Below are 18677 nucleotides of genomic sequence, written 5' to 3' on the forward strand. Positions count from 1 at the left end.
TCACTACTTTCTTTCTTTTAACTCCTCGCAGCATCTTTTCCAAGGTAGTGATTGCATTTCTACTACAGACAGGATGAAACTAAGGCTCAGAGAGGTTTGGTTAGTTCCCTGATGTCTTGCATCCATCAAGAGCAGAGAGCCTGTAGCGGAGGTCCGCTGGAATAAGTCCCTGTCCTTAGCCACATTCCCAGCCATTGACCTTTGGCCTCTGGAGAACTTGTTAAAAATACAAAAGATTCAAATTCAACTTTTCTTTTTTGGGCAAGACTTTTTCATAATAGTATATTTTTCCATCCAGAGGTGTTATAATGTCTGGTGCCTCTATTTTTTTTCTGTCATCAAATAGCCATGATGGTGATAACCTAATTAATTCATAAGAATCGCAAATGTTGAGATTTAAATTCTATCCTTTATTGACCAGAAACTTCCCTTCATCTGTTATTTGGTTATCTAGTCATCACTAGCATTGAAAACACACTTCTCCCCACTTCCCTTGTCCGTTTTCAAAATAATGAATTTGCTTGCAAGCACCAATTTTCTTAACAAATTACAAGATTACTGCTCCTACATGAAGAGCAACTGTTTCAAAAGCAGAAAAACTCTCCAGTTGTAATCAACCATTTATATTATCATCCTTCTTTTTATCCTTAAGAAACACCTCTTGAGGAAATAAAACAAATCCCATATAAGCCTCATTCCAGCTTTCATGAGCCTGCCTTATGAAAATTCTCTGATTCTACCATCAGTAAGAAAATAATGGAACATGCAATACACATTTAACAAATCACTGGCAATGCCTACTTTTGCAGAACCTACGTGTAATGCATTGTAACAGCAAAAACAGTAAAGAATTTTCTTGAAAAACCAAATGACAACATTATATAATATAAAACAGGCCTTCGAAGTGTCAAGTTTGATGATATGATCATGCTTTTTGAAAAACTGACTGCAGCATACCCTTCAAAGTAAACAGGAAGACCTAGGTGCTGCAGAGGGGATGTTAATACTACAAACCAAGCATGGTCTTGAGATCAAACATGATGTTTGGTGAGAACTGCTCTGAGGATTTTTCAAGCCACATCTGCCACGTGGGAACTGGGCATCTCAATCAAAAACCTGCCAAGGTATTTAGGTCCATTGATTGAGGAAGTCCTAGTTCTGCATACCTAAATCCCTGTGGTTGCCTCCCCTCGGTGAGAAATGGACTACCTTGTCCCGAAGTACGATTAATAGGAGGCCAGAACACAGGCTTAAATGACCAACTGAATTAACAGTATCAGTTCTGTGGCTGGTATACAAATGCCCTCTTTTTTTCATGGCTTCGATTTTCTGAGACTTGTTTTGCTTTTTAAAATTGTAAGTCACTTTAAACATTCCTTAGAAAGTGTGATGCTATCAGGCATCTTTTAGGACTGAAATCAGTGAAACAAAATGGTGTCATACTAAAAATCTTCCTAAGAAGACTGGAAAAAACAAATTAACTCTAGTTAAACAATTCGTTTGCTTACCTCTAATTCATAGCCAGGTTCACAGTGATAAACAATCGTGCTTTCAAAGCTGTATTCACTGCCAGACACAAATCCATGTTCTGGACTTTCAGGTTTCCCACAAGAAACTGGATTGCAGGATTCATCAGAAAATGGTGGCTCCCAGGTACCATCAAGCTAAAGAGCAAGTTATAAGTGAAATTTAGGTATTAGTACATGCGAATGGCCCAAGAAGTCTGCAAACATTGGTTCCATAACAGAATAATCCTCAAAATGACGGTCAAAGGACCTAGACTTTGGTCCTACTTCGGCTACTTGTTATCTTTGGCCTTAAAAAATACAACGAACCATTAGATGGCCTTAACAGTCATCACTAAACAATCTAGGCATTTCTTAAACTCATTAAAACAAGCATTTTCCTCCCAGTAGAATCCTTTAAGAAATGAAGAACACCAAGAAGTGTGTTTTCATTATGGTGCATGGACTGGACGGTTGATACAAATATTTCCTGACTTATACTAATACACCCTTATATTTTACATCATTCTACATTTTAATCTAAAGTTGATCAGAAACAGCAAATTTCAGGCAGACCACTGAAAGTTTAAGGAAAGATGGCTTCCTTTTCTCCATTCCAACATGAATACTTGAAAACATTCTATTATATATTATGAGCAAGTCACATAGTTAAAAAAAAAACTACACACACACACACACACACACACACACACACACGCCCTTTATTTCCCCATCACCAGAGTCAGAATGAACATGTTCCCAATCTTCTATTTGGGTATAGTGAGGCATGCACAGATATTCCCCTTGAAGATTGTTATTCTCTTCCTAATACTTTTCTGTTTTCTTTGAGAAAATAACATATGAGTTGGATAGCAATCTAAAACAGGACTTGGGGCTAAACCCTTTATTCTACAGCTGAGCCAGAAATAATTTTATATATATATAATGTTTGCCTCATAATGAAACATTCCTCTAATGTCAGAAATTTACATTGTACCTAATTTTTCAATACTACAAATAATGCTTCAATAAATATACTTTTTGCATAAGTTATTCTGGGCTTACTATTAACTTTTAAAAGCTACATAGCATTGTTTTCTTTTGATATATCTGGAGTTTATTTTGGCATATTTTAATTTCTCCCCTAGGGGTTACCTCATTGTAACAGAGGGATTTGTTTATTAATGATTCCTTTCTTCACTGACTTGTGACGATTTCTTTATCAAGATCTATTTTGTGTGTGTGTGTGTGTGTGTGTGTTTGTTTATTTATTTTCGAAGTAGAGTTGGTTTATAATGTTGTGTTAGTTTCTGGTGTACAGTACAGTGATTCAGTTATACATACACATAAATATATCCTTTTTCATTATAGGTTATTACAATATAGTGAATGTAGTTCCCTGTGCTGTACAGCAGGACCTCAGCAAGATCTACTTATCTGTCACTTCTTCCATTCCATTTATTTCCCCTTCTACTGAATTTTACACTACTATTATATTGATAGGAGCTTTGTAATTCTGTAATATGTCTTTTCTTTAAATTGATGTATAGTCAGTTTTGTAGTATGTCTTAATTTCAGAATGGGGACTGGACCTCCTTTGCTATTCATTTTTCAAAATTCCTATTTATCTTCTCATCTGTTTATTTGTTCTATGAACTGCAGAATAATTTTGTTATATTACAATAAAATATTTATAGGCACGGATCATAGGTTTACACAGTTTATGCGTTTAAACACTTAGGGTGTATTCAGCTTTTCAGACTGAAAAATTAAACTAAAACTCAGCTGAGTGAAGTAATGAGGGTTGTCAAAAATAAATTATTGATTCATAGTTTCCGGAATGTCAGGGTCCTGCCAGGCAGGTGGAGGACCACCCAGTTGTCCACACACCCAACTGGAGGTCTGGGAGAATGTCAAGTTGGTTCCCTGCAGTATGGTGGGACTCTGCTTGGTTCAGACAGCTCGAGGCCTTTGAGGAAGCTGCCCCTCAAACTGTGTCAGCTCTAACTCTAAAAGGGCTCTGACAGGTGTATATAGAACAGATAAACAAGTTTATACTGTATAGCACAGGGAAATATATACAAGATCTTGTAGTAGCTCACAGTGAAAAAGAATATGAACATGAATAATGTATATTCATGTATGACTGAAAATTTGTGCTGTACACCAGAAATTGACACAGCATTGTAAACTGATTATAACTCAATAAAAAAATAGAAAAAATTAAGTTGAAAGGAAACTCAAAAAAAAAAAAATCTAAAAGGGATCATCTGTAACGCTGCTAATTCTGACAGCACGGGAATCTGACAGTTACTTGACTTGCTCCCTGTGATGTCCGTGCTTTCAGTCTTGGCAGCAACCAGTCACCGAGCACATACGATTTATAAATGGAAAACTTGGAGGAGAATGGACTAGTTATTGTGTCCCTACTATATGCCAGGCAGGTACTAGATGCTTTACACACATTAAATAATTTAATCCTTTCAATTTCAGATTTACAAATAAAGAAAACAAGGTGGAGGAACATGAAGTCACAGAGTTTATAAATATCTGAGATGGAGCTCAAAGGAATGTTTAAAAGTCGTTTCTGTACCACGCAGCATTCGTTCCCTTTCAAATCCCCTTACTCCCAACTCCAGCACAAGAAGAGCATATCACTAATGCATTTTGTTTTTCTCTCTCTGGTGCATCTTATGGAATCTAGGAGAAGGCGATGGGCTAGGGAGGTCTGACATCCACGGCGCTGACCTAGGCGCTTTCCCTCATTGTCTTGCTAGTTTCTCACACCAACCAGACAAGACAGCATTATTATATACATTTTTTTTTCAATTAAGGAAACTGAAGCTCAGAAATTTTAAGTAAACTTTCTTAAAGTCACACAAGTAGTAAGGATCTGACTCCAATTTACGTTTCTGCTACCTCTGCTCTTCTTACTAAAACTGGAAGTATAGCTGGTAACAATCAGCATTCATTTCTACTCATAAGACTGTCTATGCGTAGACCATACACATGGTTAATTTGTCATGAGTAGCTTGTTATAGATAGGTGAACGTTTTATCTACCTTTGATGCCTTTCACCTACTGTTGGCACTTTCTAATTTTTACAAATGAGAATACTGGAAAGAAAGATATAGTTTATAATATTCCTACCAGAAAACTTCTCAAATTCTTTGACATGATTGGAAAGTTGAGCATTTTTCTCTTTTCAGGACAGCAAGATACTGCTTGTGTGGAAATGTCCACATCTACATAGGTATCTATCCCAACATATATATACATATATACATACACGTATATATACACACACATATGTATATATATGTCTACATATACATATATAGTATAACATACACTTACATATACATCCAAACACACTCATATAGTAAAATATACACTTACATATCTATACACACACACACACGTATAGTATAATATATACAAAGGAGTTACACTTGAACGTTCTAATTAAGAGGGAGAATCTTACCTGACACGTTGATATGTTAACTCCCTCATAGGTATACCCTTCTGCACATGACACAGAAACTTGCTTATTCACACTGAAATCATCCCCACGAACAAGGATACGTGTGACGTTTGCTGGTAGAGGACATTTTTTGGGACTGCAGGAGATTGTCTCAGGGAACCAACGGCCATCTTTCTGACAGGTGAATGTATCCGTATCTGTATCCATCACATAGCCTTCCAGACACCTGCAATGGAAGAGCAAAAATGAGCTCTTTAAAGGGAGTGCAGTACAGTTGGTGACTTACCCTTGGATTTAAGAAGCTGTTATAAAGCTTAGCAGACATTTTATGTGATATATTAAAACTGATTTAAGTGTCAGGGGGATGGAATTGCCATGTAAAAACACCAATGTAACAATGATAACCAGATCAACCCCTATTTATCCACATTAAGAATTAGCCAAGTCTAAGGCCGTTTTAAATGTTGTTGACATGATTTACCTTTGCTGTGGATCATATCATTATTAAACCTATTTTTATTCTGAAAATATCAAACAGTTCAAGAAATTCGAGGCAAAGTCCAAACTAGACTCAGGTACTAGTAAGAATATAACAGTATTTATTTGGAATCTACTTTGTACTGTGTACCGTTCTAAGTCCTTTACACAGGGAACTTCTTCTGATTCTGTTTAAGTAGACATCATGTAATAGTGGTATTGGGTTCAAACTCCAGTCAGTCTGGCTCAAAACCCTCTATGATTTTTAAAATTTGCCTTTATTCCTTCAGCAAATGTTTATAGGGCACTTATTAAATTCCAGTTGCCGTTCTAATTACTCTACAAATATTCACTCATTTAATTCTCACATCAACCCTATGAATAGGTGTGATTATTATCTTTATTCCCATTTTGCAGATGATGAAACTGACACCAGAGAGATGAAGTAGCTTCCCCTGGAAGCGGCAGAGCTGAGATGCCTACGTAGGGAATCTCCTAGAGTCCACGCTTTACTGCTATGCTATGCTGATTTGTTAATTACACCGTTTAATTAATTAACATTTATTGGGTGGATATGTTTTTTAAATTGCACACATTACCAGGCCAGGTAGGAGTCACAGGTTTTGCAAACTTGGAATGAGCTCTACTAATCAGCGAAGATCTGACGATTCATCAACCCACAAGGAATAACAAAAAGGGGAGCCTTGGGAAGGGGGTGATACTGTGATTTCTCAAGATATCTGACACACCAGCATCCAAACAGAAAATTGGAAATGCATTTCAAAAGCAAGGAATCATTTCTGCTTTTCTTCTTGGTGCATAATCCACTATTCTTTAGCTTTCATATCATTGACAATCCTCCCCTGGCTCTGCGTCTTACTGTAATTAAGAGAAAATGAAGGTAGGACTAAAATGTCTACAACAGACAAGCTTAAAAAAAAGTCCTGAGTTACTAATAAAAGCTAAGAAGCCAATATGTGACAGATAATCCATAATTCCTTCAGAGATGTCAATAAAATCTAAGTTGATTTAAAGAGTTGAGACATATTTGCACATTGCAGGCATTCATTCCAATAAAAATCTAATTTACGAATTCATTCCATGTTATCTCATGGAATACTACATCCTAGATAGGGGAGCTCTCCAGCAAAAAAAAAAAATCACTATTTGTGCATTAAATGCTTAGTTTGTTCAGACAGCACAGATTGGAAGTGCCCTTAACAGTATCTCCCTATTTATATCGATCAATGGAATTCTGTGCTTTGACCTCAATTCTTCAGCTTTTGCCTTATTTCCCCACCATCTGCATATATGAATATAATCATAAGGTGATACCAAAGAATTTATCTGCATAATGTTTAAAAAAGAGCCTGCGATTTAAGAGCTATCAAAGCTAGCTAGAGGATCTTGCTGCTTCATGAAGCTCAACAGAACATGATCATTATGATAATGATATTAGAAACTACAATCAGAAAATGTAAAAATCAATTGAACTTCTATACAATTATGGCAGAATAAAGCCAAGTGTTAAGAGCTGCAGTTTTTGAAGGGCAGTCCAGAGATGGTGTTTTCTCCCCAGTTAGCCCAACTTTGGATCGGCCCCTGGGAGACCCTGAGCCATGGTCTTACCTGAGTTTCACTTGACTTTCATAGGTGTGTGCCTCTCCGGTTGCCACTGCATTGGAGACAGACGGTGGGGGTCCGCAGGACAGGGGTGCACAGACCGGATAAGGCTGGCTCCACGTCCCTTTCTCTGTACAAAGCAGATCTGAACTGCCCTGTATGACATACCCAGGCCTGCAGTTGTAAGTTATCCCATTCTCCTCCAAAGAGTCACTCTCACTGACGAATGCATTTGGTATCGTTGGCGGAGAACCACAAGAAGCGTGTTCACAGCGTGGGAAGCCAGAGCTCCACTGGCCATTGGCTTCGCAGGTGATTTCAGAAAGTCCCAGGAGCTTGAAGCCTTTGAAGCACTGAACCCGGGCTGCCTTTCCACAACCAAACTCTGTCCCATTGACAGCTCCATTTTGAACTTCTGGTGTGGAACACTTACAAGGCAGGCAGGAAGGTGGACTGCCACTCCAGGAACCGTTGGAGAGACACCTTCTTGAAGGACTTCCATGGAGCTTATAGCCGGGAAAGCACTGATACTGTATATGCCCCCCATGATAAAAGGAAAAACCATTAGGGAAGCCATGGGCGAGATCTTCAGAAGGGCCACAGTTGATTGGTTTACAGAGAGGTGCCTGGGTATTCCAGTTACCATCAGCCTGACAGATGAGTTTGGGGGCGCCATGCAACACATAGCCCTCCTGACAGTGGAACACCACCTCCTTCCCGAAGCCATAGTCCAGGCCATCCATCACCCCATTTGCCACCTGTGGCGGGGGCGCACATCTCACAGGCACACAGGTGGGAGTGGCTCCACTCCAATGTCCATCAGCAAGACAAACACGACTGCTGGCTCCCTCCAGTAAGAACCCTACGTTGCAAGTGTACTTAACCTCTTTTTGGAACGTATACTCATCTCCTTTAACCTGGCCATTGGCTGAAACCGGAGGTGAACCACAGTCCACAGGAACACAGAGTGGCTCCTTCCCATCCCAACTTCTATTTTCTTGGCAAGTTCTCCTCTCAGTGCCATTCAACACATACCCAGGATGACACTCATAGGACAACACGCTCAGGTACGTGTAGTTGCTTCCTTTGACGGAGCCATTCATAATGGGATCTGGTTTGGGGCATGACACAGCCTCACAGTGTGGGGAAGTGTCACTCCACTCTCTGTTCTGCAGACACAGTCTTATGTCAGCGCCCACCAGAGTGTGTCCAGGTTTGCAGCTGTATTGCACAGCACTGCCCATGGTAGTCTCTGTAAAATGCAAAAGGCCGTTTTCAGGAGCAACAGGCAGGTCACATTCAATTGAAATGCAGGATGGCGCACTGCCGTTCCAAGTGCCATCTTCCTGGCAGATCAGGGTAGGGTTCCCCAAAAGTTCATATCCTGGATTACAGGTGTATGAAACCATGGTGTTGTACAGAAATTTGGCTGAATGTGCAGCAAGAGGTCCCTTTGTTTTTGCCACTGCTCCCAGATGAGGAGGAGGGTGAGGAGTCAGATATGGAACTTCCATCATGTCTTCCTCTGGGTTGAAATATCCCTGGCCATCTCTGACCTTAGTACAGTCTCCAAAATCAATGTGAGGAGGGAGACCACAGTCTATGGGTACACAGGTTGGGATGGAGCTCGACCACCCCGACTCCTCACAGGTCTGCATGGCATGACCAGCCACCTGGAACCCAGGGAAGCAGCTGTAGATGATCATGGCGCCAAAGCTGTAATCTGCGCCTTCTACGAAACCGTTTTCAATGGGTTGTGGGGGATCACAGTGGATGGCATTGCAAGATGGGACATCCACATCCCAGTCACCAGTCTCTAAGCAAGTCAAGGCTTTGGGACCCTCAAGCCTGAAGCCTCGATCACAAGAGTAGGTAACGGTTTGCCCGTAGTACAGGTTTGTGTAAGAGAATTTGCCATTCAAAATCTCCTTGGGCTTTGGGCACTCAATGGGTTTACAGGTTGGTTTTCTTCCAAGCCAGTGACCATTTTCTCCACAAAGAGTGGTGGTATTTCCTACTAACTCAAAGCCTGGCTTGCAGGTATAGAGAGCTGTGCTGAGATAGGCAAGACCTTGCACATCAATGATGCCATTGACGATTTCCTCGGGTTGGGGGCATTCCACTGGGACACATTCTGGCAGTGGAGAGCTCCAAGTACCATCCGCTTGGCAGAAGGTGGTAGGATCTCCTCTCAAGAAAAATCCATCCACACAAGCATACTTGACGGTACTTCCAAAATGAAGAGCAGAAGAAGGAGCAGGGACACCGAAGGCAATTAGGGGAGGTGGGAGGCAAAGAACCATCTTACAAACAGGAAAAGAATCATTCCACTGCTGGGATGGCAAGCACTTCAGGACAGAGGGGCCCTGGAGGGCATGCCCCTCTTTACAGGAAAATGTCACCACCCCTACCTCGGTGGTCAACTCCTTCAATACGAGCTGGTTCTCCAAGAGGGGTGGCTCTGGGCACTTGGCAGGCACACACTTTTGGTTTGGCTTCTTATTCCATTTGCCAGATTTCAGGCATGTCCAAGAGTTGTCGCCAATAAGCTCGTAACCCTCATTACAGAAAAACTGGACCTTGGACCCTACTTCAAAGTTTTCTCCTTTCATGTAGCCATTCTGCACTGGGGGAGGTTTTCCACAGTTGAGAGGGACGCACGACAGAGGGGATTCACTGTGCCAGTGGCGATTGGCTTGGCAGACAAATACAGGACTTCCAACTGACTTATAGCCTGGGTTACACCGGTATCTCACTTGGCTCTCAAAGGTCCTGCCAGTTGTGTGCTGGATAATAGGGAGAAAACAATTAAGGACAATTTGTAGATCAGATGATATAACTAACAGAAGACAATGAATCCTAGTAAAAAAGAAAAAGAACTAAACTAAAATGCCTATGATATAATTAATCAACTAAGACCTAAGCAAACAAGGACTTCTACTTTTTCCTAAAAGGGCTACACTATTTTTTTAAATAAATGAACAGGACAGTAGATCAAATTAGGTACTCCCAATGGCAGAAGTGTTTGCCACAGTGGTAAGCCCATAGTAAGTAAAAGATAGTCTCTAAATTGATTGATGAATTAATGGAGAAATACCAAAAATTATAAATGACTTGGTAAATTAAAAAAATCTCACTGACCAAAGCAATGCTAAAATTTGTTGTTTGAATCACAGCAAAGGAAACATATACACACACATACAATTTTGTTTCTGCCGTTAGAAGATTAAAAAAAAAAAGGAAATAAAAGATTTTCCATGGATATGGGCCGAGGAGTACTATTAGAGTTTTGCGTTCATTCTTAACATACTTTAACAAGGTTGCTGCTATCACATAAGGATGGGAAATAAAAAGCAATATGTTATCTTTTAAACAATGAATTCTATATTCATGACCACAGGCAAATATGTAAGTGTATAATATAAAAATGGATCGTTTTTAGGCAGTACAAAGATGAGTTAGTTACTTTAAAAAGATTACAATGGTTCTTTTGTTAGTGATAATAGTAAAAAAGCTAGTTTTCCTGCTGCAGTAAACTTCTTGGCATTTGGACATAATTATTTGCTTTGTTTATTTCCTTATTTCTTGGGTACCTCACATGCACGGAAACACCATGCCATCACAGACCTAATCTGTGTCATTAAATCCGAGATCTCCCATGCTTACCTGGCACCTAGTAGGAGCTCCAAAATATTTGATAAATGAAGAAATGAAAAAAGCCTCCCTGCATATAGTACACACTCTCTTCCAATGGAAAGCTACATCGGAGTAAAAATCTTAAATAAAAGGCTTTTACTGCTGTTTTAGAATATAAAGGAGAAAAGGCACTATGTATGTGTGGGTTGAAAAAAAAGTGTTTAATTAGAATACTGTCTCTTTAAAATGGTCCTTGAGTTGAGGCAACAGATTCTTGCTGCTGTTTTCTTGATAGACTTAATGAGAAGACACATCTGAATGAGAAAGGAGGGCATCAGCAGGGCTGATGGAACCCTCTGTCCTGACGAAATTACCTTTATGTTCACTAAAAGAAAACTGCAAAAACCGCCTTCTAGTGAGTGGATGGTTTACCCCATCTTTTGTCTAAAAATTAGACATGACAACAGATTTCTCTAGGCTCCATTCAGACCTTGATTTCTATTTAAAAGAAAGCTACATCCAACTTGGAATAACTTCTATAAAGCAAAACAATATTTTGTTAAAACGGGTATTTTGTTAATCTAACTTCATAGTTAAGATATTGCTACAAAGTGTTTCATGTGCCTACATGCTAGCAGAAAGCAGAAAGCTATTGATTAAAAGGATTCATAATCTCTATCAAATTCTCTCCAACATTTACTACCTACAGATGTAGCCACTTCTGCTATTCAACAATCAGGGTGTTCACTGTGCCTGCTTTTCTGAATAAGCCACAATGGGCTGGCCCTGTAAGTGATGAATGCCACGGACACCTGCTCATCGGTTGCTTACCTCCAGAAAGCCATTGTCAATCTTAGGTGGGTCATTGCAAGACACAGGGTGGCAGGTGGGCATGGGGCTACTCCACTGTCCTGTGGCTTCGCAGGCGCTTTTCTTTTCCCCTTTGATGTAGAAGCCCCTGTGGCAGCTGTAAGCCACCATGGCTCCAAAGCTGTAGTTTGATCCGATAGCGTAGCCGTTCGTGATGCTCGGTGGCTCGCCACAGCGCACGGGGATGCACTGGATGGACATGGGGGAAGGGTTCCACTGCCCGCCCCTCAGACATTCAATCTTGGCTGAGGTGTTCAGTACGAAACCTTCCATGCATTTGAAGCTCACAACTGAGCCGGCAGCAAATTTCGCTTTGCTCATGGATTCCAAGATGCTATAGGAAACGGCGGGGGGTTTTTCACAGAAATGAGCGATACAACGGGGCATGGCCTGACCTTCCGGGGGCACCCACTTGCCCTGGGCATTGCAGAGGAGCTGGGAGTTGTCTGCCAGGCTGTAACCATCTGAGCAATAGTAGAAAGCAATATCTCCAAATAACCGATGGGCAGTCTCCGGGGAGGCGTGCTCCACGCTGGGGGGCTCGTCACAGGAGACAGCCAGACACTGCTGGTTACTTCCGCTCCACCTGCCGTCGGCCAGGCACTCAATGGTGTCCGGACCAGCAAGGGTGTAGCTACGAGATTGGGGAGAAGGAACAAAAATTAAGCCTAATACTTGGGCAAAGGTGTTTGCATCTTACTCTAGTTTCCATTTTTTTTAATCTTTCTAACAATGACTTTACTTTCATTCTTTAAAACAACATTTACTGTTTGAATATCGAGCTTTTGATTAAACAACCTTCACTGAAGATACACATCTTGATATTAATACTAGGGCTTGTTCAGAGAGGGAAGTGGAGTTAAGACTTGTGCTATTTAAGAAACTCTAAAAATTGTTACATTCTTCTTTAAAAATAAAAAAAAAAGGAGTAAGCCCTGGTCCTATTTGACTCACCTCCAAGTTGGAACCTCATCGATCTACAGATGGTTTCAGCTGCTTGATCTTATTACTAGTCTGAAACAAAAGCCCATGGATGAACCATACGTGGCCTGCATATGACTCAGAGCTACCCGCTTTACTCAGAATCAATGAACTTTAAAGCAGCGATAGTTTCAGTCTCCAATGCTTCCTAAACCCTTAACCATGTGGTGAACGTTAAATACTGTGTCTGTATGTGGCTCTGCTATTCAACCAGCACGAATAAATTTTGCTTAATAACTCTCTCTCTCTCTCTCTCTTTATGCACAGGTATTTCTCCATATATGATGATACTGACGACTTACAAAAATCTTACAGTTATTCTCAAGTGCTCTCACAATGGGGAGTAAAATACTAGGGTACGCATCTTAGAATAATTACATTTGAGTCATTCTTATTTTCATTCTCACTTTCTCACTGAAGAGGAGGAGGTCAGGGAATTCTAGAGGAACGTCTAACACCCCATCAATCCATCGTTTTGATATTAATGAAGGGTAAGAGGACTAAAATTTGGCACCACTTTAACCCTGTGTAGAAATACTAATTTCTTCGTTTTACAGATGAGTGAATGGTGGTTCAGACAGGCTAAGGAATTTGCTGAGGATCTAAATTTGGTTTACGAGACTCCAATACTTCTATCTTTCCCATGATGTCATTCGCTCTTTCTCTCTTTTTAAAATGAAGTGGATTAGATCACAGTTGGTGGCTGTCCTGTGGAAACTGTAGGCAGTGTCACGAGTGCAAATTATCTGACCACACTTCAGCAAAGATTCCTCAGCCATCAGTTATAGCGAGCATCTCTCCTGAGGTCCCTTTGAGTTTTATAAAGAATCGGCGACTGCAGAGAGGTTGGAATTCCTTCACCCTTGCTTCCAAGATTTGTGGAATCAACAGGAAACAGAGAGATCAAGGAAAATACAACAGAGCACCATCAGAGATGTGTGTGTCCACCCTACCCCTGGTCATATAGCATGCTGTGGACGGAAGTGGTCGAAGCGAATGTTCAGTTGTCCCTAATAGCTGAGCTCAGTCTCCAGTGGGATCCTGCTGCCATTCCCTGCTGTGGGCAAGCTCGGTTCTTTGTATAAGAATCCGAACTGAATAAATTTTTTTTAAATGTTTATTATGAAATTTACCTGAAATTAATTCATCATTTTTAAAATTTTTTCTTTTTTCCTTTTTTTTTTTTTGGCAGGGGGTAGGTAATTAGGTTTATTTATTTATTTGGTTTTTCAGTGGAGGTACTGGGATTGAACTGAGGACCTCAGACATGCGAGGCATGCACTCTACCACTTGAGCTACACCCTCCCCACCCCAAACCTAATACATTTTTAAATGGCTTTTCTCTTAAATGATCTGGGAAGGTATACAAAAACAGTATGTTAAAAGCATAATTATATTATTAAAAAAATCCATCACCCCAGATCTGAGCACCCGGGTTCTACCATCCCATACAAAAGGTGCTCTAGATGGAAGTTCCAAGTGTAAAGGCTCTTGATGTTTTATATTTTCATAGCACAGTTTGTATCCTTTGCACATGCTGAACCACGCATCATTATTTTCACGGGTCCCTTGATGTTGCTGCCTTATTTCATTGGCTGAAAGTTTATAGACATCACGTGAGCCATCTCTGATTTATTAGGGTCCACTGTGCCATCGATAAAATGCCTCCTTTATGTCATGGGACTAGCTGCTTTGGGGCAGAAACTTCTGCTTCCAGAAACCTCCCTATTCCTCCAAGGCTCTTGAGGACACAAAAACTGTGTTTTGTAATTTGGCAGCTCTTATTTAGGCCTCTGACCCCTGATCTGCTGGAAAATCTCCACCAACTCCTTCTCCCTAATGGAAAATCACAGCAAAAAGCTCTTGACTAATGGAATGGAAGATGACCACTGAATAAATGTACTTTGAATAAATGAATTTATAGAATGCATTTTCAATACTACTCATCATTTCTTAGAATCTGCACTATCTTCTTCTCTGACCTAAGAGCTTGGCTATTCTTAGTGACTCTCAATCAAGATTCAGCCCTTCATTGGACAATTTGGCCATGCTACACGCTAGCGTCCCTTCCAAAGTGCACAAGGCAATGCCAGTGCATTTATTTGCTTACGCATCTGTGTCCCAGAAGAAGTAGATTAGGAGGGGAGTCATGAGAGAAGTGGAAAAGGAATCAAGGCAGAAAAGTAACATGAGCAAAGAAATGGGAGCGCGATACAGCTGGAGAATTCTGGGGATTTACACACGGTTAGAACAAACATCTGGTAAAAAGGTGGTCACTGGGATCTTGTGTGTTTGTGAGGTTGTGATGGCTCATAGGTGAAGATGTGGCAGGCCCAGATTCACTGGGAATGGTTTTTGACGGTTACTTTGATAAGGACACTCAGAAGATTTTAGCAGACAAAAGGTCGCTAAAACAGAAATATATTGCCCCAAAGAGTACTGGTTAACAGAAGCAAGCTAGTTGGGTGTCTCGTATCTCGTGAATGCCACAAAACTCTGTCCTTAACCCACACATCCATCAGGTTGTAAACAACACATAACTGGAGGGTGAAGGATAAGGGTTTTTAGAGGCCACTTCAATGTTTCTAATCTTACAAGGTAATCTTTAACAAAGATAAAACAGGAGGTCCTGTACATAGATAATAAAGAGAAACTGCACAAAGGGAAACCTGGCTTAGTGGCAGCCAATGTGAAAGACGATGGAGTTTCACTGAAGGAGGTGAATGAGTCAGTGGTGACATCCTTAAAAGGGTGACTGCATTTCTAGAAACTGGAGATTACTTAATTAGTTTTGTGCTTTCTTGTGTATTTAAATGTTTCACTAGACATTTGCCCAGAAAAAAAGAGTAAGACATAAGGTCTCCAGTCCAGCCACCCTCAAAACACACTAAAGAGGAGTGAGTGTTGGTAAGGGGGCAAAAATGTTCTTCCTTCACCAAAAGTTTTACTTTCAGGAAAATGAAACTATCTCCTAACGGCTATTGATATTTTTCTTTTAGGAAAAAAACATGGGTGGGAGCCATCTGTGACTACGTGTACTTTCTATTAATTTGATTAAATAGTTAAGATCGTTTCCCCATACATTATTAAATGACATCACTTTACATAACAATAATGACGAGATAGAAAATATTAACAAAGCCATATTTATATAGTACTGTGTGCACATATAAAGCACTTTTATAAAAATGGCTGCATACCCTTTAACAGCTGTCTGATTCAGGTGGGCAGATTTGGGTCCCATCTTTTCAATGAGAACAAAGCTCCCACAGAGTGTGTACTTGCTTAGAGCAGAAGGGATCTGTACAATACTGCGGCCTAACTCTGGGCCATGTTTTAACTATAAAGTGGGAATAATATTTCTTCTGCTAAACCCTACACCTTCCTCATTGTAGAAGGGAGCACATGACATAATTCATGGGAAAGTCCTTTGAAAAATGTAAAACTCTCTACTTACACAGGAATTTGTTGTGATTTTCATTATTGTCTTTATTGCTTCTTTTAATAAATCCTTTTTGTATAATACACAGACTTAACACTAGGCAGACACAGAACTCTTCTTATGATTTAAGTCAATGATTTGTAGAGAAAAGAATAAAAATGGAGATTTTTAAAAAATAAGAGCATGATCTTTAATATTTAAAAGTATATGCAAACATAACATTCTAGCAGGAGATATAGTAAAATATCCCCAACATTTATCTTTGGGCAATTAAAAAATATATATTTTTACTTTCTAGTTTTATATGTGGCAAAACATTATTTTTTAATCAGAAAAAACCCAGAAGTTGGTTGTTATTTGGAACACTTATATTTGATAAGATTTCACAAACATTTAAATAACTGATTTAAATAGTACTACATAGTTCGTTAGGAAGCAATTTTTAAATGAGTCTATCCACAGGGGAGAGATAGGGTCACCAAAAACTAATTCCTGCACTGACATTTTAAATATTACAGATTTCTTTTTTCACTTAAGAAGGTGTTAAGATTTTGGATTTCTGATCATGCAACTATTTCTCTCAATGGCTTTTTGCAGGAAAATATTGTCGCCACCTGCTGGCGGTTCTGTATTAGTGGGATGGTCTATCCGGGTGAAATGAACTTCAACTTTCCTGTTAAAGAAACTGTGTCCTCTCGTCTGTCCAAACATCATAATAATGGCAAAGTTTGTTGAGCTATTATTTTCTGGCTAGTCCATGCATTATATCATTTTATTCCTCACGATGCCCATAAAGTATATGAACCATTAATAAACTTATAGAAGCACAGAGAGATTATACTATTTCCCACAGGTCACACAGCAGGTGAATGACACAGCTGAGGTACAAATCTAGAAAGAGCAACCCCTCTGCTGTCACTCGTTCCAACTGTCTGAAAAGCAACTGTGGTAAATCTGGAGTGTGAAAGCTATAAATCATTACCGGTGAGGACATTTATTGAGGAAGCATGGGAAAAAAATGAGCAAAGAAATGCCAGCTAGACGATCTGGGCTTTACTCACCCCTCAATTCTTCACTGCCTGCCTGAGACCCTAACCTTCCCCCTTGTGAGGATACAATGAGACGAGTGTGAAAGCACTGTATAGTCTGCTTCCTGGTTTTTCAAATTTCGTCTCTGAATTAAATGAGATCATTAAACATGTAAAAATCTAAACTTCATGATCTTTTTTTCATGCAGACGTGACATCTTTACATTGTGACAAAGTCTTCGGTTTTACAGAGGATGAATACACAAATGCCTATTTAAATGTGCTTTCTGCATCTTTAATTAAAGTATAAAGATATTTTCCACTGCGTTGCCCAATGCCCGATATTCAAGCTCTAATTGGATAAATGACTCTAATTCCAGGAAAACATTGTTTCCACAGGGGAATATGCTCCTGTTTGCTGTTGGACAACAAGAGGGTAAAGCTCTCTCTGGCTCTGGCTGCCAGGAAATTTAATGTATCATTCAGCGGAGCCTACCTGCCATCGGAAGCATCGTCTCCCAGTGTTCCCTTCCTTCACAGGGTTTACTTACCCTTCTTTGCAAGTGTAAGTGACAGTGTTCCCAAAGGTGAAGTTACTCCCGGTAATGACGGCGTCTTTGATGGCCGGCGGCTCCCCACAGAGGACCAGACGGCAGGTAGGTGGCGCTCTGTCCCAGCTGCCTGAGGCTGAGCATTCAATGACAGAAGGGCCTTGCAAGCTACAGGAAAGAAGGGTACCACTGCTTTCATTGGCTATTTATTTACTGCTCTGGAGATGAACCGGGAAGGATTGAGGAGAGAATAGGGGAACACGAGGAATTTTAATACTTAAAAATAAAGTTTCTTCCTATTTTATTGCTTTCTATAAAAACCAGGGAAATCCGAGCTGGCTATAGATTTATTTAAAACCATGGGTCAGCTAAAACAATGTTAACAGTGACTAGGGTGCAAAATAGAATGGTTTAATGTGCTCATTGGTGGTGGTATTGGGCATTCCAAACCTTGTGATTAGCAGATTACTTGGATGAAGAGGGTTAATAGGCTGGTCAAGATCCAGCGATAAGGGAGACCGGTACCCAGGAAGTCAGGGAAACTGAGGTCAAAAGGCAAAGGTCCTTGCCACGAGCCTGGGCATCTGAACAGTGCTGCTCATCACTCCGACCTCTGGTCTCCCTTTGAATTGAAAAGCCTCACGTCCTTGTGGCATGGTGTATCCACCTTCACAACTCATCCTGTTTTCAGTTTACCTGATCTGTTTCACTTCAGACTCTGTTGGCCAAGCTTTTGATCATAGCCTGAGTCTTTCTAGTGTCCCTTCTGCTTGAAAACACACACACACACACACACACACTCACTCACTCACCATTAATCAAACTAATCTCTTAACAGTATGAGAGAATTAGGCCCTTATCTTGACATGATTTTTACATCCTATGCAATGTTTTGTTTACCAAAAGAATCCACCCTAGAGCATTTTATCAGGTGTTGTGTTAGCCTCACACACTTTCTGCTTTCACGTTTAACGCCTGAATGCTCACAGCACTGAACTAGAGCCCCCAGAGCCAAAGTCAGCCGGAGTATTCCCCTGGGTATTTACCACAGGCTGAGCCTCACGACGCAGACACATCGAG

The 18677-nt window shown here is 40.3% G+C and overlaps 1 protein-coding gene across 1 annotated transcript in view; it reads right to left on the reverse strand.

Moving 5' to 3' along the window:
- Positions 1-18677, reverse strand: part of SVEP1 (sushi, von Willebrand factor type A, EGF and pentraxin domain containing 1) — a 159735-nt gene that overhangs the window by 20998 nt on the left and 120060 nt on the right. Inside the window, exons 36-40 of the mRNA XM_072959895.1 lie at positions 17598-17765; positions 11557-12229; positions 7096-9875; positions 4990-5215; positions 1509-1664 (exon numbers count right to left, since the gene is read on the reverse strand). Of these exons, the coding sequence (XP_072815996.1) occupies positions 1509-1664; positions 4990-5215; positions 7096-9875; positions 11557-12229; positions 17598-17765 (4003 nt within the window). The remainder of the gene's footprint in view (positions 1-1508; positions 1665-4989; positions 5216-7095; positions 9876-11556; positions 12230-17597; positions 17766-18677) is intronic.

Source organism: Vicugna pacos, chromosome 4 (assembly GCF_048564905.1).
Source record: "Vicugna pacos chromosome 4, VicPac4, whole genome shotgun sequence".
NCBI lineage: Eukaryota > Metazoa > Chordata > Mammalia > Artiodactyla > Camelidae > Vicugna > Vicugna pacos.